The sequence below is a fragment of the Larus michahellis genome, chromosome 7 (assembly GCF_964199755.1).
Source record: "Larus michahellis chromosome 7, bLarMic1.1, whole genome shotgun sequence".
Classification (NCBI taxonomy): Eukaryota; Metazoa; Chordata; class Aves; order Charadriiformes; family Laridae; genus Larus; species Larus michahellis.
The window spans coordinates 47,584,709-47,607,372 of record NC_133902.1 but is presented as its reverse complement, the minus strand read 5'-3'; the positions used below and the strand labels follow the sequence as shown (position 1 = coordinate 47,607,372).

Sequence of the window (22,664 nt, the reverse complement as noted above, 5' to 3'; positions counted from 1 at the left end):
GGAAGCGTGAGTTCGGATTGGGCCGCCGGGCGTCCCTCTGTGGATTTCCACGAGTGGGGAAGCAGGCAGAGGCGCCAGCCCGTACGCGGATATGCAAATGATACCCGCCTCCTGCAGGGGAGAGCACTGGTTGGTGGAGAGCGGCCGCGACCACACAGCTGAGAGGGGAGGGGGGGCGGTGCGGTTAGAACCGGTGGGTTCGTGCTTCCCATTACCCCCCACCCCCGAAGTGGGGGAGCCCTCGCGCGGCGGTGAGAGGGGTCGGGGGAGGGCGGGAAGGGGCTTCCCCTCGGAGCGGCCCTGACGGCCCCGCCAGTGTGGTCCCGCGCTGCCGGGGGCTCCGTGGCATCGGGGACCGCCGCTAGCGGAGTGGGGGGCACTGAGGTGACTCTTGCGGGAGAGGGCAGCTGTCCCTCGCCGCCCTGCTGGCGGGAAGCGCCCTTCGGTGGGCCCTTCCCCCCCTCCCCGCCGCCCGTGGCTGAGGTGATGGCCCTCAGGGAGGCCTCTCATGCTGCCCGCCCCGTGGGGCCTCTCTCGGGCTGCCCTGCTGGAGCCCTGTGCTGCCGGTAGAGCCAGGCCCGCGGCCTCGAGAGACGACATGAAGGAGCGTGGATGGATGCATGGATGGATGGATGGATGGATGGGGCTTCCTCCATGTTTGTTTCCTTCCTCAGGGGGATACCTGCTGCCCGAAGCGCAGAGCTGATTGTTGCAGGAGCTGGAGGTTTGATGGAAGTTGTGGTTTAAGGACCCCACACCAGCACCGAAACAATTAAAAAGGGAAAGAGGATTGAGTTGATGGTATTGCTGGCCCCTCTCTGTTTCCTATGGCCAACACGCCCAGCGCAGGGCTGGCAGCTGCGGACCCCCGGATACTGGCCTTAGCTGCTCAGGTCACTGAGAGCAGGGAACAGGACATCCCCCTGCTCCTTCTAAACTTAAAGGGTAATTAATACTATTGCTAAAATAAAAGGATGAGGTTAGTGAAGTACGGACAGTCCTTCTTCCTTCTGTCTCCTTAAATAGAGAAATTTTTTCTGAATGTTTCTGGCAGGGCTGGAAACTCAGTAAGGTTTATAATACAGCTTTTCCCGAGAGTGGCATTTGCCTTGGCAACAATAAGGAGGAGGAGGAGCTGGGGAGCAAATGGAGAGGAAGTCTTTTCTCCTTCTCAGCTGTCACTGTGTTTGTAAGATCCCTGCTGATGTGGGCATGGACCTTACACTTGGTCAAATAATTTCTCCCAGTGCTTTTGGGTGAAGAGACAGAGTGGTTGTTAGTATTCGATTTTTAAGTCTACATGTAGAAACACAATCACAAGCTCCTGTGTGACTCCCCCTGTCTTTCCTTTTGCCACATAGCCACTGCTCATACAAACGGTAGAAACAAGTTAGGTCCTGTTCTAAATTGGGATGTAATTAGAAGGAAGCTGTATGTTTTGCAGTGGTTGTGGTTTTATCTGGCCTAGGAAACGCATACAAATGGGCTATATCCCAGGTAATGTATGTTTTACTACTAAATATGTAATGAGAAAATGGAAACCTAAGTTTAGCTATCTTTCCCAATTGTCATATAATCTAACAAATGGATTGTAGCTGTAGGAGTGAAAAATGCTGACAAAACATTTTATGCTGTTGTTAGCACTTTTAGAATTACCTTAATTCTGGCTCTGTGTACACATGTTTTAGAAAAGGAAAAAAAAAATCTCATACATCAGAATCTTATGTTCTTTGTCTCCCTCCTGCTTTCTTCCCACAGGAATTTTAAATATTGCTTCCTTGGGATGTGAAGAATCAAAAAAAATTAAGCAAGATATATACAATTATGATCTTACTCAGTACTGCATGCTGGTCCTTAGACAAGACCACTCTCGACTGCGTGGAGGCTGGGCTACTGCTGCCCAGCTAGCAGAGATACTAAGGTAAAAAAAAAAAAATTGCTAAGAAATTTTCTTCTTGTTTTCTTCCTGGCCTTTCATCTTGCTCTTTTTCTTTTCAAGCTGTAATACGTTGGCTCCCATCCAGAACAAGGCTTGTTGTTCAGGAAAGGCCAGGGTTAAAGTGCAGGGAGCAGTCAAGAGCAGAGGGGTCAGGCATAGCCTAATTGGTCCTGTTTAATTCATTCACATTGTATTTCATTGAGTTGGGTAAACTGGGGGGAACAGTTTTTGTGTTGGCTTTACCTTTTCTTGTGAACAGGACTCATCAGTGTCACAGTTCTTACCCAGCAATTGCTAATTTTGAATTGCAGTTATTTTAAAAAGTTTGTGTACTTAGATTTCTTCTTGCAAAAATCTTCAGCCTGATTGACTCACAGCTTGGCTTGACTCTATTTAAATATCTATTTAGTATACCTATTTTAAATATCTATTTACATTTTAAACATAATAGAGGACTCGGTTCATACAGACTAGATAGCTTGATGTAGTGATATTGTGAGAATGGCATAATTAAGTTTAATTCATAGCTAGTAAATAAGACAACTTTAAAGTCAAATCCCCAGTGATGCAATCTCAATCCTTCATGTCAGGAAAAATAGTAAGTTTTAAATTTCCCCCAAGTTGTACTTGATTTTGGCTTAATTAGGGAGCAAAATTCTCAGGCATGAAGCAATTAGGCAACCATCTCTTATTTATGCCGTATCTGCAGTATGAATTTTTAATGCTAGTAATTTCACTAAGAGATGCAAGATTTATCACCAGAATTGTGTGATACTTAAATCATCCCCTATAAGCTATTTCAGTTTGCAGAGAAAACTGAAATGTATTTTAACTATAAAAATGTCCTTTTGTAACTAGATGAATCTCAGCTTCATGCCTAGAATTCTCTTTCCAAGGGCTTTGTTAAGCAAAGCTTTACATGTGTGCACTTACAAAAAGCTAACAAAGACTAGATAAGATGTTAGCAAAATTCATAAAAAGTTAGGAAGACTCTTTTGCTGCACTAGTATCAGTGCAGAGTACAGAATTTAAAAGCTTCCCTGTTGTAAAACATGCAGTTTCTTGTAAAAAGTCTTCCAGAAATGACTCGTGTGTTTGGGGTGAGTAAGATAAGAAAACAGATCTGAAGAACTGATTTCCAGCCCATATGTATTTCTCAGTTAGAGAAAAGTTGTAGGCAGATTTGCTGAAGGTTTTGTGGTAAGTAATATTTTTTAATACATATTTTCATTGCTTGATCCACACCCCTTTCATCATCAGGCTTCCTTTATCAGGTTTTTGTCTACCTTTCTATTTTGCCTTTTCTTTTCTTTTGACCGTCAGAGCTCTTCCCTAGCATGTGGAACAAGCCTGAACAGATCCTATGAAGCTAAAGGAGAAAGTGCCTTGGATATGTTTTTAAACTGAGACGTGCTACATTAAATAGTAATATACTTGCTGTCTCCAGCCTGTCAGTGATTCCTCCTCCTTTTGAGGCAGCTACCTTGGAGCCAGTCACAGCAGTTAACTGCTGTTCAGTGTCGAATTGTCCCATGCCAGTGAAGCATTTCTTCTCTGATGACGTGACATTCATTCTAAGCTGTTCAAACAGACCTTCAACTATTCAGGTTACTTTTTTTTCTTTTCTTTTCTTTCTTTCTTTTTTTTTTTTTTTCATTTCAGTCATTGTTGTGTAGGACTAGAGGTGAAAGAAGATACTGAGGAATTTTACAAGAAATTTCTTCCTTCAGCTATAGACAACCTGCTGTTTTTGGGAAGACGCTTGCAAGCACGATTTATCCGAGCAATCAAGGTATTTAAATTTCATAGTTAAAAAAGCAGAGAACCTCTGTAAACTTTCCAATGTTATGTGTTGTGTAAGTAGGATATTATTCTAGGGACACTGTACTATGAACACTTATTTTCTTATGCCCTGGAGCTTTGAATCTGAAATCTGTCATTGTACAGCGTTGGGTTCATTACGTGTGCAAAGCTAGTTTGTTACCATAGGTTTGTTTAGAGAGTTTGGCTACTACTTTTTGCAAGTTTTAAAGGCAGGGGAACAAAATGCAATTGTAAGCAGGATAGAAGAATTACGGTGGTAAGATAGAAAAAAAATGCCTGACTAAAGGCAGCATCCCAGTCACGGTAGTGTCTTTTTAACTTTGCATATAATTAGTTCAGTCTTTGTAATGGTTCTGTTCCCACTGCTTTATTCAGCTTTACAAAAAAGGTTTAGGAAGTCTTGAGATTTTAAATCAGATTTGTTGAAGTTTGTTTTGCCAGAGAATTTCTGCTGCAAAATTGGCAAAAAATTCAAAAAATGCTCACTGCTTCTGAACCTGCACATTGGGAACGCCAAAGGCAGACTTTGAATTTGTAGGTTTGAACGTTTTCTTACATTTCTCTCCCTCTTTGCAGAGAAGAAGGGGTTTGCCCATCTAGGTTCCCTCGTGCTTATGAAGCATTCTGAGTTCCAGAATCGTAAGAAAAAAAAACTAACAAACGAAACCTATTAATAATTTAAATAACCAACCTCATGGATTCTGATAGCTTCTTTTCATATCCCTGTTTCCCCTTAGTATCTCACTTCTTGGCTCACTGGCTTCTTGCACTTAGTCAAAGTTTTCCTATAGAGTATTGTGTTGGGCACCACAAACACAATCAATTCACAGAAAGTATCAGTAGAGTAACGTATTTTCTGTTAGTTCAATACTTTAGAAGTGCATTTACTGCTTAAGAAGGAAGCTTCCTGAATGACATCCCAAGAGACTCGAGTCTTATCCGCAATATGTAATTTCCCCCACACTTTCTTATTATGTCTCAGCCTACATGCTACTTGAGTCATGCTTGTGGGCAAAGATTTCTTTTGAATGCAAATGCAGTCTACGTTATAATTAGTCCTTTGGCTTTTAAACCATGTGGTCTCAGAGGTGACTGGGCACCCAGACTTGGTGCTTGCTCAGTGGAACTTTGGAAATCCCACTCTACCAGTGCAGATTTGTAGTTTATTCTGCCTTCATTTGCTTTTTGTAGAAGTCTTTGAAGTCAAGGGAAGTACTGAAATAGCTTTCAGAAACTGACGTATTGCCAAAACACAGAACAGATAATATTACAGCTTAACTTATTACTGTGATTTTGTATCTCTCATTGTCAGTAAGAACCAAATACAAAGTTAAACCACGACTGACAGCTGGAACTTGTAGCAGGGATCTAGGAATAGGCTTTCCAGAGTGTCATTTGTAGAGACTCAATGTGGGAGATATCAGGCCAAGTGCTTTATAACAACATTTGTCAGCAATGTAGTACTATCAAAAGCCCCTTTGCTGTCCACACACCAAGATTTTAGATTTCCAGTGGCCTGTGGCTCACACTTGTAATACAGACTCTAGACTGTGCGTCTGTATGTGCGTTCACATGTTAAAACCTGGATTCTTCCTGGGCATTTTTTCCAGTCCAGTGTTATCACAGGTAAGCACATAACATAGTCGGTTTGGCAAACTGATCAAACTTCAGCTTAATAGCGCTTTGGTGTTTGCTCCCAGACTTCCAACTGGGAGGTGCTTCTGAAGCCTTACCATGCCAGTGTTTAGGAACCTTTTCCATTTTTACTGTGTCCTCGGCCACTTTGGACCCTTTTTTTCCCCTCTGCTTTAATCTTAAATAATATGTTTCACCCTCTGTGGATTAAATCTGTGATGCATTTGTATTGAGATATTATTTGTCTTAGCCCTCCTATGCTATAAAATATTTTTGAAGGAGTAAATAAGACTTCTCTCTCCCTGTTATGGTGTTTTCAAGAATGGATGCTTTTTTAGTATGGTTAGATTTTTCTTGATTGATCTCTGGCCTTTAAGCACTCGCAAGTTATTTTTTTGACTGGTTCCTACAGTTTCACCAACCTCATCTTGGAATTTGATGGAGTTTTGGTCTTCAGATCCCTGAAACATACAAACCTTCCCGTTACATCAAGGCGAAGTCCTCAGTGAAGATATGTACACATACTTTTACCTACTTCTCTTTTGCTTAGGATGAAGAAAAACAAGATTTTTTACGCTGGTTCCAAACAGTAACTGATGCCATCTGCTGGCTGTTCGGTGGGCATATTCAACTAGCAGCATGCGGTAAGGGAAAAGTAAACCCATAAAACAACTGAAAATTTATTTATGGCAACTACAGGTATCAAGAATCATCATACAGGTATCAAGAATTTGTATATATCAAACATATGCAGAAACTTGACCGGACTACGTTGCAGCCCCTGAAAAGTAGATAGACTTGAAAACAGATTTCTGAAGTTGTTGCCATGCCAGGAAATTTTACAAACATCTAATGAACTTTGCTATACACTTCTGACCAAAATACGCTTTCAATTAAACCAATGTTAATAACACTGATTTTAAAAAGCAGAATTTTGTTTTGTTTCTAATATGGAACAAAAAACCTAAGGATCATAAGATGTGTAACTAAAACCACACGTGGTCAGAAAAATTACTAAATATGTAGACAGTGATACACTGGAATAAAAAAGATGGTGCTTTAATAATATCAGTGGACTTGCATTAAATAAACCTGCTGTAACAAACTGTCAAGGTTGAAGTCCTTACCTTTTCTGGATGTTGTTACCCCAGTGATAATGCCACTGTTGTAATAAGAAACTGGTACTAGTGTAACATAAAAGGCTTTAAAGTTTTTGTTCCATTGCAGCACCAGTGCCTGAGGGATATCCAAAGGCAGGAAAAACAGGGCTCAACATGTTTTTTAGCTGTTGAAGTAGTTTACTTATTCCAGTAAGTTTCAGTGTAAAAATTATAAAGGGAGGAGTTGGTTCCAGAAACAGTATCTGGTTTTACTTGCTATGGCATATGTTTCATAATGAAGTTTGTTTGTTTTATGGTATTTTCAAGTCTGGTTCTGATTATGTGATTTCTTGTTTGCTTGTTTTTGGTTTTTTGCAGTACTGCAAAATGATCACTTCCTGCAGTTGTTAATAACGGATGATGTTGAAACAGCAATTAAAATGATGTCTGTTTTACACAATATTTTGACGGTCAATAGGTTAGTTGTTTTCATATCATTGATTTTTCCGAATTTTAAATTTAAAACTCATTTCACTGGTGCTTGGTAAAATAGAAAATTTTCATATACAAGAATTGTTGGGGGGTTGTGGTTTTTTTCTTAGTCTTTGTTGTAGAAATAGAAAAAATAGCTATTTTCTTTATCTTGCTGTTAAATTGAGGGAATGGGAAACAGTCGATTGAAACAGTAGCACTGCCTGGATGAGATTGCTTGTCCAGCTATCTGGGTATGTTGATTTGCTGAATGCCTGACATATCTAAAAATAAGTCACTGTTAAAAAGCTCATAGTTTGTAATTAACACCTCAATTCTGTGTGTGCTTTCCCGTCTCTTTTTTTCTTCTTTTTAAAGTTCTGTCTTGCTCCAGGTTGATGAAGAGACCCTTCACTCTGTTTTGGATGAGCTTGTTTATAAGCTTTCATCTACCACCAATCCTGTTGTAGGAAATGCTGCTACAAAACTGCTTTTGTTGGTGGCAAAATTTTGCAAGCAGCTTGTGAAGTTACTCACAGCTCGCTACAAAGGTTGGTAAGCATGCATGGGACCAGTCGCTCAGCCTCCTCTTACACTCACTGTGAAACTACAAAGATGGAGGTTTCCCATCTCAGTTCCATCCAGCCATCCAATACAGATGGAAACTGCAGTGCTGTGTTGTTGGTGGTTTTTTCCCTTCTCTTCTGTTCATTTTCATTATAGTTTCGGGTGCCGCACCTCTTTCTGTTTCCTAGATTTATTTTCTTCAGTCTGTTGAGGACTCTGCATGTGGCAACTTGCCTTTTAAAGCTGCTGTTTGTCACTTCCAACTGGATGGGCTTTACTTCTTTCTATGTGATGTTCTGCATCTTTTTTCCTGTGCCGGTTGGCTGTTGAGAGATCCTAGTAGCAGGGTGCCTGTACTGCCATGGTAAGAGCTGTGTGTCAGACATCTGCCAGTGCGCTAAGGCTTGCTAGTCCAGAAGCAGGAAAGTTTTACTTAAAGTCAACTTCTGACCCTGGCTGTGGCACATCTGCTTATCTGATTGGTGCTGTTGTGTTACTGAGGCGCTGACTGTCTTTTGCTATCAAGTGATTGGTGTGAACTCTTTCCAGAAACTCATGACATGAGTTTATCATTTTGTCTTGATGCCTTTAGATGAGAAGGCTGAGTGTGCATAGAATTTGCTATGTTATTAATTATTTAATGAGATGTCCCATTTGATGTTTCTGTCTCTAGCCTAGCAGGGAGCTCCAGGAAACCCCTTTGTCCTCTGTCATGTCTATGGAGACTAAGAAAGAGGCTTTGATGTTTGCCAGATCTTTTATATTCTGGATGTTATTGATGGTCAAAACTACTTGTGAGCAGCCTCAGTCCTTTGGGGACAAGGACAGTAAGAAGTGGGTACGCTAGACAAAAAGGTCCAATTCCCTTTTTTTACACTTGTGCTAATTGCTTATTAGGCAGTGAATTTCGTGACCGGATAGGCAGCTTTGCCACCTTTTTGCTTACAGAATTGAGAGAGGAGGACTTTCTTTTGGTATGAAATTAAGTATAATGTGCCTAAGGCTGGTATCACATTGCAGATTCTTGTGAAGCTGCTGTGATGGTCTGATCATCCCAGATGTAGAATGCTGGCTTGTCTGAAGAGGTGCAAGTCTCCATCAAAGGATTATACTTTATTTTGTTCTAGAATCGCAATATGCCACAATCATTTAGAGACTCTTCATTTCTTGTACATTTCCTATTTCCACTAAGAAAAAAGAAAGTTTTTTTTTTTCCCGTATGTTTTTTTTTTAAAGTTAGAGTCCTTATGTTAGTTTTCACTCAGGCTTTGGACTTCTTTAGATAGTTTGAGGAACAGCAGCAACAAAGAAAGCATTACAGTATTTCCACCATCTGGCCATCTCGTTGAAGTGACATGGCTTCACAGTGGCTCAGAGCCGTTGCCAGTATGAGGTACTTCGGTGTAAGCTTTCTATCAGTAGATGCAGCCTGCCAGCGGTGAGGAGGTCACTTGAACCTCACATCTCCAAGACTAGCAGGCTTTACACCAGGTTTCTAGGAGGGCACTAAAGCCTCTGAGAGGCACATGTGAGGTACTATTCCCTGGCAGTAGCTGAAAGGCGCATATGGCTACATAGTCAGTACAGAAACTGGCAAATAGTTGCGTCAGACCCACAGGACTTCTGTGAGGGACCTGCCTTGTATTACTAGGCTACGTGGTTTTGCAGAGCTCAGGCAGCATTAAGGCACACACTGACTCCATTTGGAATCTCACCTGTCTCTCCTGAAGTGTTTAACTGTCATCGTCCTTCCAAAATGGTGCATGTGTGATAGAACAGAGGTGCCATTTCTGTTTGCATGAAGGACTTTGTGCTCCATATCTAGATCCTGTAAGTATATATGAGTATTGAAGTTGCCCAGTGTATGAATATGCTCATGGACAATGATTTGAAAATGGAAATTTCCTGAATCTGCAGTTTTTCAGGAGGGTATCTAAACATGTGTCTACCTCCTGCTCTCCTTTCTTTTCCCTCCAACTCTCTGCAGAACTCTCAGGCTCTGGGATTTGTCTCATACACAGCTAAAAAGCACGTGTTACTGTCTGCTTGTGCCCTGTGCGTGACACCCCGAGTGTGTGATGTGCAGGGAGCGCAAGTGTGCTTTTTAGCTGCTGTGAACCTAAAAAGGTGTTTTGTCTCAGGGATTGGATGCACATGTACTCACAGTTAGACTGTGCTATACAGGTAAGACGTCAAAGAATTCCAGTTATAAATAAATTTTTTTATGAAAAATATGAAATCAGTGCTAATAAAACCTAGCACTTGCATGGTGCTTTACATCCTTTTGGTACCTTACAGTGACTTACTGACAAGACACTGAAAGTACATTGATAATTTAACTGCCAGTTATGTAGACACAATATATGGTGACTTGGACGTACAAAATTGCAATCGCTGTATAATACTTCTCTGTGATGGTTGGAGCACCAGATAATACTCTGTATTGAAACTCAAAGATGACTGATGGTATTCAGCTCTAGTGTTCCTTTGCACATGGAATCAGATTTGATTTTTTGAAAATCCTGAAAAGAATAATCACTTTGGTGGTATCACGTGCTGCTTCTCTCTCATTTAGGATTAAAAGGGCTTTTAAGTAAACAGTGGACTGGCAAAGGATTTGACAGGGATCTCAGTCAACTCTTGGACCTGCTGGACTTGGAACAATGCAGTGGAAAAGGAGAAATGCAGGTACTGAAGTTCAACGAGACTTTTGTATGTGAAATCCTAGTCACATGTGATTTATATATATTTAGAGTGGATTTACTCAGTCACTTTGACGCTTTTCAAAGCCTGTGTTATTTTTTCACTTTGTTAGTGGATTTTTAAATTTGCTATTTGTTTTTTTTCCCTCCACCATTTTTGAAGACCCAAAGAAATTGTCCAGTGATAAAGGTGACTGTGACTCAAGAGATTGACTTTCTGTCGCAGATTCACCATAGATTTCTATACAACCATAGGGGCAAAAAATTAATTTAGTTTTGCTAACTATAAAACAAAAATAACTGTGTCTGCTTTTCTCACATCAGTGTGACAAATTTGGATCTCTGAACTCTAGGCAGCATTCATATAGAATTAAGTCATATAGAGAAAATGTTCAGAAAGAACACCTTCTGGGCTGTGTTCCCAATAAAAGAGATGATGTGTGTTTTATGAACTTCTTACCAAAATTTTACATGCAGGTTTCTCAAAGACAATACTTTAAAGGAAATCAAAGTTATAGAGACCTGCTTTCATCTTCAACAGAGCAGGGTATTTAGTGTTGGGGTTTAAAAAAAAAAAATCCATTTAACACTAGAATAGATAATTTTTTTTTTCATGTTTGTTGTTTCAGTGACTTCTGATCATACTGCAAACATAACACTTCTCCTGCTGCTAATTCTTCAAACTTGTATTTCTATCCCATCTAGTGTAGGTATTTTGATTGAATCACCATTTGAAATATCAAGTGCTTCAAGTGCTTTAAATACAAATTTCTAACATTGATGAATGCAGTTAATATATATTTTATATTTCTGCTGTAAATTGATTTGTTTACCACAGAGAGCATCGATCCAGATGATCAGATTAGCTGCCCTTGGAGCAAGTACAGGTGTCATGATAATAATCATCTTAGAGGACCTTAAATTCCCTAAGCTGTTACAAGTACTGGATATTGATGTATTTGAAAACTGATGGTTTTTTGGCCAAATGTTGAGATTGTTCCAAATATGCAAGCAGTAATAAAGTGGGTTTATATGCAGAGAAAATATTCTACCAACTGCTTTATTAATTTCAGATGCAGCATCAAGCAGCTTGTATAATCCAGGCTACATGGAGGGGATTTCTGACAAGGAAAAGGCTGAAAAAACTACCCCAAGCTGTGACCGCTTTACAGAGAAGCTTCAGGTAACCAGTACAGCTTTGTAAAAAGCACTAGTTAAAAGGTTTGGTTTGGTTTTTCTCAGGTCACAGAGTCATTGGATCTGCTGTCCAGGTAGTCAGTGCCCAGCCTGTCCTGGTTCATGAGGTTAATTTGTACCAGGTGTAGAACTTCACATTTGAACTTCATGTTGTTTCTGTTGGCCCATTTTCTGTGTTTGTGGAGGCTCCTCTGACTGTCAGCTCTGCCCTGCATGGGATTCTGATGACAGCCTTGATAAAGTCAAGGAAAATTACATCCACTGCTTTCCCCTTGTCCATGGAGCCAGTCATCACATCACAGAAGGCAATCAGGCTGGTCAAATATGATTTGCCTGTGATAAATCTATGCTGATGGTTCCCATTCACTTCCTGTGCTTCCTGGAAATAGCTTCCCTGAGGATTTGTTCCCATGTCCCAGGCCATAGGTTTGGGCTGACCAAGAGTTCCTTCATCTTGAAGATGCTTTTTCCCAGTCAGCTGTTATTTCTGTAACATAAAGGTAATGTAATGCCAATATGAGCTGCTTCACTACAGATTCTTTTAGTAGAAACATCCAAACAATGTGCTTTTCCAGCAGCACCAAACTGCCACTTCTGGTGCCAAAAGTTCCAACTGTCCCTTTCCCAGCTGCCAAACTTCTCTGCGAAAACACTTACTTCTATGATGCTTTTATATGTTTTCTGTGTAAAAATTTATGGCATATAGAACACTAAAACGTGGTACACTGTAGCATGGGATTGCACTAAATAGCACTAGAGGATGAGGTACTGGTGGTAGAACATTTTACTGGTTCACAGTTAACTTGACACGAAATTTCACTGTAAATTGAATGTGGAGCTGTCCTGGAGTTTCCAATCGGATGTGCCAGAGTGCTGCAGAAACCAAGGCCCATAGTATTTTCTCCATATAGTGCTTGCAAGACCTTGTTCTTCATTAATATTTGAAATCTTTGACTCTCAGAACTGGAGTCACTTCAGTGACCTAGAAATAGTATCCTTTGATTTGAAGCACCACAGAAGAATGAAGCTACATAAATAATGCTTGTCTTACTTGAAGTAGGATTTCAGCAGTGATGTTAGCACATATTAGGCTAACTCTTTTGAGAAATTTAGTGTGAATTTAACATAGGATAAGGGATCTAAATCAAGTTCAGACTCTACAGCAGGTTTCTTCAACCTCTTTTTGCACATCTTGAGCATTACCATGTCAAAACTAGATCTTAGAAATCAATTAGTCAAATCAAATTGCATTATGATCAAGGGATTAGAAAGCAGACAGTTCTGATTTGTCGTCTAGACTGGCATTAGAAAAAATATTGGACTTTCAACGGTGTAATCTTTAAATTCTGGAGGATTTGCAGGGGCATTGTGGCAGTGTCCATTGAGGGCCACTAGCCACTCCAGCTTTTGTGGGGAAACACCAAGAATGACATCCTTGCCACTCCTTTCTACTCCACCATACACTTTGAGCCAATATTTCTGCCCTTATCAGGCACCTTGCAAGCCAAAATCATAGCCCAGAAAACTTGAATGATGGACTAAGACATAACAGGGTAAAGCAGAAGGGAAAGGGTAGTGAGCAATCAACGAGCTACTTGACTTTCTTGTGTCATATTTTCAGTACTGTAAGCATTAGTACATGCCTTTTAAATAGTTCTTGAGTCATTTAGATGGACTTTTGAATGTGTTTGTTTAATATTGAGAGGACTGGAAATGTATTAATATCCTTGCAGTTGTGTGTTTGTGGCTCAGTCAGTACCGATGTACTGAGTAAATATAGCACCTGTACAGCTCCAGTGTTGTTTTTTTTCTGTCTAGGCCAAAGCTGCAGTTAGTGTTATACTGAATTACTGTGTTTGGAATACTTTAAGCATGACTTTAGAAAAGTTTTCAAGAGGACTTTTTGATTTTTTAACAATCAGGGTTTGGTTATATTCACAGATTTATTTTAGAACAAGTGTGGTTAAATACTGCTGAGGTTGAAACTGTGAACTTGGCTCACCTGCAGCTGCAGTGGAAGATCTTAAGCTCTGCAAGTTAAAAACTTCTGAAACTCTGGTTTCAGAAATGTCTCCTCAGTGAATATTTAAGCCTGTTAATTTCTCCTTGAAGTAAGTTCAGTGTTACACAGCTAATTGTAGAACTGTTGAAATGGCAATAATTTGTATTACCCATGCATCAAAAATCAAACCGTTTTATATATATAAGAGGTGATCAGCGGGAGGCTGATCTGTGCCATGAACTGCTGAAGGAAGCTTGGATCTCACTCTGTATGTGTTTTGTTTCTGTTCAGAGGCATTTCTCTGTCACACTGTGGTCTTGTGCAAACAAATAGGTCTTATCATTAGGAGGAACTGAGACTGAAGAAGAGCGTGTGTTTTGCAGATTACATGGCAAAGAATCAGTATCAAAGAAACATTTAAATATCTGACAGACGCTATTGGTAGTTTCACAGATGCACATCTGAGAAGTTCATGAAACATTCTTGTAGTTTTCCACCTCGTGGAGCTGATAAAAATTTCTAGGGAAAATTATTAATAGTTTTATCAAGAAAATGTCATCAAAAATCCTGCTTGATCCTGTGACATCATTCCACTGAGAAGTATAATATGTGCCTGCCTGGATTAAAAATGCAAAGATTTACAGCTCTAATTTGCAGAAATGCGTGGGCTGAAGGCCTCTAGTTTCCTTGAGACTATTCTGATGTAATCACATATATCATGATCTGTCTTTGTAGGTAGATGTGTGGCCACGCTTCAAGTCTGCATTACCATCATAAAAGGATTATGGTCTTTCAGATCATGGTGGAGGCTGTTTATCACTTAGGGCCAGATCTTTAAATCCAGAGCATCTCTTTTACACAATAGCTTCCATCCCATCTTTCCCCACCCAGTTATGGAGGTTGAGGAGAAAGTATGGTTGGTGGAAAAAATATATTGCAGTTTATATTAGCAATGGGAAACACACAAATAACTCAATAGTACTGCAAATCTAAAGGTATGTGACATGAAGCGATATCAAGATTGCTGGACATTAGTTCTAATCTATGGTCTTTTTTCCCCTTTCCGGTACCCTTTATGCCTGTGCTCTGTCTGTCTGTTCTCTTTCCTAGTGCTCAAGGTGCTCCTTTCATTGTCCTTGGAAAAGGGCTAGAGAAGAGCTCAGGGCTGTGGGTCCAGTGGAGGTACTCGGGTCCTGAGTGGGCAAGTGATTTTGCTGCAATAGGAGAAGAGGAGGAGTCACATCATTACCTCATTATAAAGTCTCAAGTGTTAAGCTGCTAATGAGGTCAGGTCCATTGGGACAAGAAGGAGCAGTGAAGGGAGGGGGAGTCCTGGCTCACAGCTCCTTATGCTTCACTGAGACCAAAGTGGTCTCAGTAATTATTAGTATCAGTACATCAGTATATCTAGTATTAATATATTAGTCTCTATATTAATATGTTAGTGTATATTTCAATTATATATATGTAGGCTATTATTACCTTAAACTCTCTGGGGCCAGTTACAGAGTTTTCAGTTGTCTCAGCTGTGAAACATCTGCTGGGGCTTTCTGTTGCCAAGTACAGCTGGGCAACATCCTAACATCAAGTTACAACAACTAGTACAGATCAGGAAGAGTTTGCAAGAAAATTCTTTCCTAGTGTTCTGTTAACAAAGTTGATAGAGAAAATGTGGCAGTCTGTATTTCCTGGAGAAAAAAAATCCCTCTAAATTTAAGAAGTGAGCCTTAACAGACAACATTCTGATCTACTTTTGCAGTCAGTCCAAAAATAATAGTACGTATTATGGAAAGCAGGTGCCATGCATGCTGATGGATGCACTGGAAAAGGTGCATACTGGAGCAGATGACTAATGTTGCTTTACCTCTTCCCCAGATAATGGAATCAAAGTTGTTGTTCTAGTTCGTGCTGGCTATGAATGTCCCACACGGAGCACTGTTCCCTTCAGAGTCCTTAGAACTTTATCCTTTGATTGGCTACCAGATTGAGTGACTGGCTCAGATTTTTTTCTTGGCTATACATAGTGTGGTAATTTGTTAGCTTGCAGATGATTCCTCATTGCTTGGTGTGTTCCTGCAGCCAATAGCGGGAATGGCAGATTATTTTGTGGATTTCCTCCCTCAATGCCGGACCATTTAACACAAAGAGAACAAGAGATGGTTTTAAGAAATGTACGATTGAAGCTAATTGTTAATGTATTTGTGTATTGCAGAGCTAAGCGGGAACAGGAGCTGCAGCATTTGAAAAAACAGAAGGAAGATGAGGCTCTAAAACTGCAAATGCAACTTCAGAGGCAGAGAGCCATGAGACTCTTCCATGAACGACAGCTGGCCTTACTGGAAATAATCCATGCCAGTATGATATATATTAAACTATACTAGAAGATTAAACTGTCTGGGTCTCCTTAAGAGCAGTTTCCCCAAGTATATTTCCTGGTCTTGCCTGTCTGTTTGCACTTCAGTCCAACTGTCTCTTCTGACCCAATTATCTGACAGAGAACTTGCTAATTCTACAAGGGTAATTACTGATCAAGATCTGCTGCCTTCAAAATGGCCCAGGAGAAAGGGAAATCCAACTTTCTTGTGTTACAAAGCTCCCTTGCAGCTATAAGTCTCTGAGACATGGCCCACAGCTTGGATGACAGACCTTGGATGAAAAGAGGTTTTTAACTGATAGCGCCCCAGCTTTTTTGGTACTATCTAGTTTAAGGATTAAAAAAATAAATTGTAAAGAGATCCCAACCTACAGTCTTATAACTGGGTTTTTGCTACATTTGTAGGTCAGGTAAATAAGTACATGGAGGAAATGGAGGGGAAATCAGCATTAACTATCCAGAGATTCTGGAGAGGGTATAGAGCAAGAAGAAATTTTCATCAACAGAGACAATCACTTAAGGAGTATAAAGCGGCTGTTGTCATTCAGAGAGCAGTAAGTATATATACTTTGTTCTGACATTAGGTAGGACTGAGTGGATTATTGCAATGCCTCAAAAAGCTCTGTTTATTCTCTTACTGTTGATGTACCCATAATTTATTAAAAAATATTCAGAGGATGGTAGTCTAGAGCCACAAGTTGTTTAGATGGGTTAAACCTTCCATATATTACAAAATCTTGTACAGCCTTGCAACTAAAATGTAAGAGCTGCCACTTTGAAACCTAAGGTTGGAATTTCACCACGCTACAGATGAGTTGGTAATTTATTATGAGTGTTCTTACTTATGATTTAGTATTCATGCTGACCATTGTATGTTGTCTTTTCAGCTTCATAGCTAAATTTATGCTTTAACAGATGCAGTACTGAAATACTTTTCTTTCACTGATTGATTACAAACAAAGCGAGAAGACAAACTTCCTGTCTGTGATTGTCATATTTTCATATGTTCTTTACAAAGGCTTGTAAATTCTTGGAAAAACGAAGAAGGAGGAGACCTCTCTCTTCTTGGAAAGATCCCAAGGGACTGACTGATGAGCAGAGACTAGCTTTGCAGCAGAAGGTGGATGACTACATCAAATTGCATCCGGTCTGTTTCTTAGTCATTTCATAATTCGCATTAATGATGCAACATAAAGTACTGTAGGGATGAAATATATTCAGCTTCATAAATTCTGATCAAGATAATCCATGTGAGGTATGCATATATTAACCCTGCTTGTTTGACAGCGAGGCACTAGGATATTGGGGATTTTAACCATTAATCTAATAAAAAGGGTCAAAGCAAACTGTAATTGGAAAATTCATATACTTGATGACGGATAGCTTTGGAGAGAGCTGCAGAGGAAGCAAAATTATTAAGTTAACAATTAAGAACAGCATTTGCATTCCTTGTTTAGACATTATTCTGCCCCCAGAAGATTTAAAATAACCAGCTCCTAATGGTAACAAAATGTTATTTTCCTCCAGGCTTCACAAATGTCAGAAGAAATGAGTAAAGAATTGCATATGCAGGCCCAGGAAAAGCTGGCACAGTTCCTATTGAGGAGCAGACTGGATCAGAGAGCAGCGCAGCGGAGAGAGACGTTACTGGCTCAGGTCAACACCGATGTGGAGCTGTTAATGAGTATGTGAATGCTCTGGTCATAGTTTTGATTACCATTTGGATTAAACTAATTTAGAGAGAAAATTGGAGGGAACAGTGGTAAAGCCTCATTTCAAAACTGAAAATATTTCTTCCTTTGCCATCTGCCTTATCTTGAGATTCAGGCTTTGTTAGAGATTATCTAAGTGTTGCTATAGGTTACGTATACACATCTGCTTTTCAAGGAGCATCTTATTCTTCTGCTAATAGTCTCTCTCTGATATGTTCACAAGAAAAGCAATGGCCCTGTGAAAGGCATTAAAATTTCTAAGAAGGGAATCTCACACAGCCTCTTCCTCTACATTTGTTTTGCTTTGTTCTGTTTTCTTGTGTTGTACGCAAGCCACTCGTTGAAGTGCTCTCACCTCTTCCAGATAAAGAGGGAAATCTTTGAGTTATGAATTCTGAGTCATGTTTTTATTTTCTCCGGCTTGTCCTTATTTGAAACGGAATTCACTATTGTGCTACCTTAATTCCAGACAAGTAGCCTGGAGTAAAAGAGCAAGAATAGCAAACTGCAGCCACCAGAGAGCACCCAAGCCGGACAAAATTCAGCAAGTTACTGAATTCCATTATTTAGTCTGTCCTGTGCTGTGTCACTGCAGCTCATCGCTCCCTGAACAGGCAAATCAGCAACACACACTCACACTGTGCTGGGTCCCCCAGGCAGGGAATACACAGCGCTGCCGCACCAGAGCGGTGGAAACACTATACTGATGTCACCCTGCGCCAGGAGCGATGATCCAGCCGGAGCAGCCAGCAGCTCCTCTTTCTCTTAGGTCATAGTTTCACAAAAAGTCATTTTGGTGGATGAATGACTGTTGTCTGCTGAATTAAGTTGTCCTGCTTTTCCCCTCTTCTATTCCTTCCCCCATTATGTATTTATTTTTTCAGATTAGTCTTAATTTGTATTGCTTCTCCAATCAGGTTTATCATGCAGCCATAAAATTGTAATGCCAGCATGGGGAAAGGAGTTACCTAGGACAGCGGGAAGTGGGAGGGGAAGGAAAGGTCCTTTTTTTGTTTGAAATACTCATAAAACCACAAACAAAATAAAGAAAATTATTCTTCTTGTTTTTACAGATGCTCCAGGGTTAGCAGAGATCACAGAAAAAGATCTTGATGTCTTTATGAGTCGATCAGTCCCTGTAGCTACCAAGGCAAGACAATCCCACAACACTATGCTGAAATACACTCGCTGCCCGTGGTGGAAGAAGCTTGGAGATGAGTTTGTGGAGGATGATGTCATTCCTGATGATGCCCTAAATGCAGAACTGGGAACTCTGTTTATTGGTGGAAAGAAATCCTTTTAGGTAACAGGCAGAAGAATTTCTTACGCAACCAGACTCGTATCTTGCACTATGCATTCACTTGCGTGTGTTTTTAAGGAAGGAAAACACTTGAATTGTAAGACAAAGCACTGAAAAAGACCAAAGCCTTATTTTAGTGCATTTTACTTATTAAAAATCTCTTCCTGTACATCAACAGTTAGATCCTATTGATTGTGCTGTTGCAAATAGGATTTAAATACTGTAGTTGTAAATGAGGATATTTTGTAATCTGTATCACTTTAAAAAGTAAGTTCATAACCTTTGGCTTTTCAGTTCTTACTCACACTCAGAAGTGTATAGAATCATGCCATTGTAAAAGCCTGGGCTTCTATAGCAAAATATTTTATCAGGTGATGTGCTTTGAGATAAAGATGGGTTTGGAACAAACCAAGACATGAATAAGAAGTCAAGCAAGCACTAGGCAGGCTGGGTGCTTCTGGCAGGGTAGAGCAGTGGACTTCAGTGAGCACAGGCAAAGCTTGGCCTGAGGAACTCCACCAGCCTCTTGACAGCAGCAAGAGAAAAAGCAAGGGGAGGAAAAAATGCCAATATTCTTGGATTATATGTGTGCTCTTTTAAAAGCATGCACTTCTTTCCACAGCCAATGCAGTGCATTGTAACACGGCCGCAGTCCGAACTGTTGTAAGGGATTGTAGCCTCAGTGTGACCATTTGGACCATCAGTGCTGTCTTCTCAAACCATGCAGATGCTGTTTAATCTGGAAAGGTCTACAGCACAGGGCCTCTGCAGTGGCTGTGACCCGGTACGCAGTAAAAACCTACAGCCAAGGGCGGAAGGCTGCTGCTTACTGATGTGCCCAGAAAGCAAGGAGAACTCAAGGCTGCAGCTAGTGCCATAGGTGCCTGTGCTATTTTTTTAGGTGAGAGGCCAAGAGAATCCTAAGAATAAGATCTTACCTCACTGCAGAAAAAGAAAAAGCGCAGTGATTTCTGCCAGTTGTATGTGGGCAGCAATACTGGTTCAGCATGTTTGTTTTCCATTCTCTCTAGAAGGTTTTGAGTTTTAATTTTAGTGGAGATGAATGGAAAACAAATAAATAGAAATAGTGGGCAGAAGCCCAAGCCCGTTCAGATGCAGCTGATACATTGAAATTAATAACTGGACAGCTGCCAAGAGGAAGAGCTGTGCTCTAGGTTAATTTTTTAACAGAGCTGTGATTTGGAAGGCACTGAATTGGCTCTCAGTTCCTTTCTTGGAGAGTTAACTGGTGGAACAATCCATTAAGCATTTGCCAGAGCTCTTGCATGTGTCTGTTGAGTTACAAACTGTTCTGCACAGCCCTGCTATTAGTTTTACACCATGCCCATAAGAAGACGGGTGCCCTACAACCACCAGAGTGGAGAGGCTGGGGGGCAGTCACCAAGCGTTCCTGGGGATGGAAGCTACCCCCCAGCAGCTGCCAAACTCTGGTGCTGGAAAAGGCCCAGCATCTCTGTATGAACTGCAGCAAGCCAGCTGGTCCCTCACAAATACATGAGTCCTCTGTGCACGGCATAGTCCCCTGTGCCATGCAGCCACTGACCCAAACTATTCTGAGACGGCAGCCTCTGATGTTATGTTTATACCTAATCACCTTCATTATAACAGCTCTTTAGTACGGGGGGATGTTCACAGAGGTGCTTTGCTTAATGTGTTTGATGTAAAGAGACGAGCCCCCTGGCCAGTGTTAAATACCAACTGAATTATAGAGCCATCTTACCAAAAAGCCATTTATTGTAATGGCCATTGCCACTCACTGCCATTAGAGTGGATAATGAACTCCCCCTTTGGAATATGCAATTTGCAGAATAATGGGATTTTTTTAAGTGAACAGAGAGCCTAATGGAAGGTGCAGTCTTGCTGGAGGAATTCGAGTTGCTGGGTTGTTTATTCCCAACCCAGCAGCACAAATTCCCCTGCCCCACCACTGCCCTGATAAGTAAAAATGCCTCTTCTTACTTTGTGCTTGTCACCAGGAGATCTCAGTCATCTCCATTTTACAGAGCAGGGAAAGCAAAGCAAGAGAGCCAGAAGGGAACGTGCCTATGGCTGTAGATAACTGTATAACCTGTCACTTGTTCCCGTTACTGTCCCAGGCAGAGCAAGCCAGAAAGGAGCCACTGGAGCATGCTGGGGCAGTGCTGGGAGATGCTCTCAGATGCCAGTCACTGTGGCCAGCTTGGAGCCTGGGCCCAGCAAAAGAGACCCCCAAGCTGCCCTGCTGCTGCCCCTTTTGCTCATGAGTGGGAGGGATTTGGCATAGCTTGGCTCATCCTCTCCTCAGGTCCTCCTGCACCATGCACAGGACATGTCGCTGGCGACTTACTTCACTGCAGCTCCTTCTGACATAAAATACTCCTGCCTGAATAATGGGAACAGATGTAGACAGCTGAGCGGAAGCCACCTCCAGCCTGCTACCAGGTGACCAGTCCTGTCTGAGTTATGTGGTCACCAAAAATAAGACTGTAGGAGAGGCTGTGAGCTGAGATGGGGCCAGTCCTGCTCCCTGCTTGCCACAGACCACAGGCACGCTTGGAAAGCACATAAACGTGCCAGAGAGGTCCTCCAGCTGAGTAGGAAGAGGGGCAGAATTTGGTCGTGCCGAGCAGGTCTGGGCTGTGCCACTTTGGATAGCAAACAGGCCTGCCCCAGCAGCCTGGAGACAGACCCTGCACACGCCCGGAGGAAGCGCAGGGTGGAGTGACGAACCTGGGGTGCCATGCTGTGATGTGCAGAGGGGCAGAGGTGAAGCTGGAGCTGTGAAGGCAGCAGTGCTCAGGTCATTAAATATTGATGCCATCTAAGCTGGCCTGTGGGGGCGATTTAGCTGAATTGCAGGTTTCTGTTGCTGAGATAAATTGGACCAATTTGTCATGTGATTTTGTTTCTTCCCTCCCTTAAGTAAAGCTATACAGGAGTGTTATTGACACAGCTTCAGCAATCTGGACAACAAAATCCTCTGATGAAATAAAAAAGAAGGAACGGTGACTGTTCTTCTGCCAAAGGTGCCACCAGAGTCATGGAACAGCAAGAAGGCAGCAAAAGGAACAACAACAACAAAAAAATCACTCATCCCTTTCAGAGCTGGAGACAAAGCAGTGTCCTCTGCTGGCTCCTGCAATTGAGGAAAATTCCTGTTTATCCAGACAGATGCTTTTTTTCAGCTTTAGCTGTAACTGGACTCTGCAAACAACAGGATGCTCATCTCTAGTGGAGACACAGGCATGTGCTTAAGACTATGCTGCTAAGTCCAAGGGCATCTCCTGGCCTGCCAGGCTGCCTGTAACAGGAGCTTTGAACCGAGGACGGGAGATAACCCCGATGCTGTTTCACCTCTCGCCGCCGAGTCTTCTACTGCTGATTTCCATGGGAGCAGAATCTGGTACAAACATCTGCTCTCCACTGCAGAGTATCATGTACATCAAGGACAAGGAGAAATGAAAGCTTTCTCCATGTAGCGGAATCGGGGCTATTTATAAATGAGCATGCATCAGAAAAGGAGGATCCGCAAAGATCATCGCAATCGGTCTCTAAGTTCTCCTTGTCATCCTTCTTCATAGCACAGGAACACCGGGTCATGCTCCAGGCATTCTTGTGTACAGAGAAAAACTCTTTAATAAAGAGGTTGTTTACTAAATGAGCGATATATGAGCCTAGATTTACCAAGGGGAACTCCTGTCCCCTCTCTCCGGGTTCACTCTGGCTGCCTTCTTAGAACAGAGGGGCAAAGTCTGGCAGGTGAGGACCAAGGTCAGGACAGTGCTGCCCTGGCAATTTTTCCCAGCTGTGCTGAAGAACTCCTCTATGACCTTGAGAACAT

The 22,664-nt window shown here is 41.5% G+C and overlaps 1 protein-coding gene across 8 annotated transcripts; it reads left to right on the top strand.

The window, feature by feature from the left end:
* Positions 1–23: 23 nt before the first annotated feature.
* On the top strand, positions 24–22,487 carry IQCB1 (IQ motif containing B1). Of its 8 annotated transcripts, XR_012588338.1 has the most exons (16): positions 126–251; positions 675–945; positions 1,759–1,921; positions 3,602–3,731; positions 5,949–6,042; positions 6,877–6,976; positions 7,348–7,520; positions 10,112–10,224; positions 11,312–11,421; positions 15,650–15,792; positions 16,217–16,365; positions 16,830–16,958; positions 17,339–17,495; positions 18,597–18,826; positions 21,129–21,265; positions 21,747–22,478. XR_012588338.1 is itself a non-coding variant. In XM_074594767.1 (15 exons), exons 2-14 carry the CDS (start codon positions 828–830, stop codon positions 18,824–18,826), a joined length of 1,809 nt encoding a protein of 602 aa, XP_074450868.1. In that variant the 5' UTR covers positions 24–129; positions 675–827; the 3' UTR covers positions 21,747–22,487. The 8 variants fall into 8 exon arrangements, 7 of the variants coding, with proteins under 7 accessions (XP_074450868.1, XP_074450870.1, XP_074450869.1 ...); XM_074594767.1 differs by lacking the exon at positions 21,129–21,265 and having other exon boundaries at positions 24–129; positions 21,747–22,487; XM_074594766.1 differs by lacking the exon at positions 21,129–21,265 and having other exon boundaries at positions 126–193; positions 21,747–22,487.
* The last annotated feature ends 177 nt before the right edge of the window (positions 22,488–22,664 follow it).

Excerpts from the sequence above, each read along its gene's own strand:
- IQCB1 (XM_074594767.1), top strand. The coding sequence starts at position 828 with ATGGCCAACACGCCCAGCGCAGGGCTGGCAGCTGCGGACCCCCGGATA. Across the intron at positions 7,521-10,111 it reads ACTCACAGCTCGCTACAAAG|GATTAAAAGGGCTTTTAAGT; the intron begins GTTGGTAAGCAT and ends TCTCTCATTTAG. Across the intron at positions 16,366-16,829 it reads CTGTTGTCATTCAGAGAGCA|GCTTGTAAATTCTTGGAAAA; the intron begins GTAAGTATATAT and ends TTCTTTACAAAG.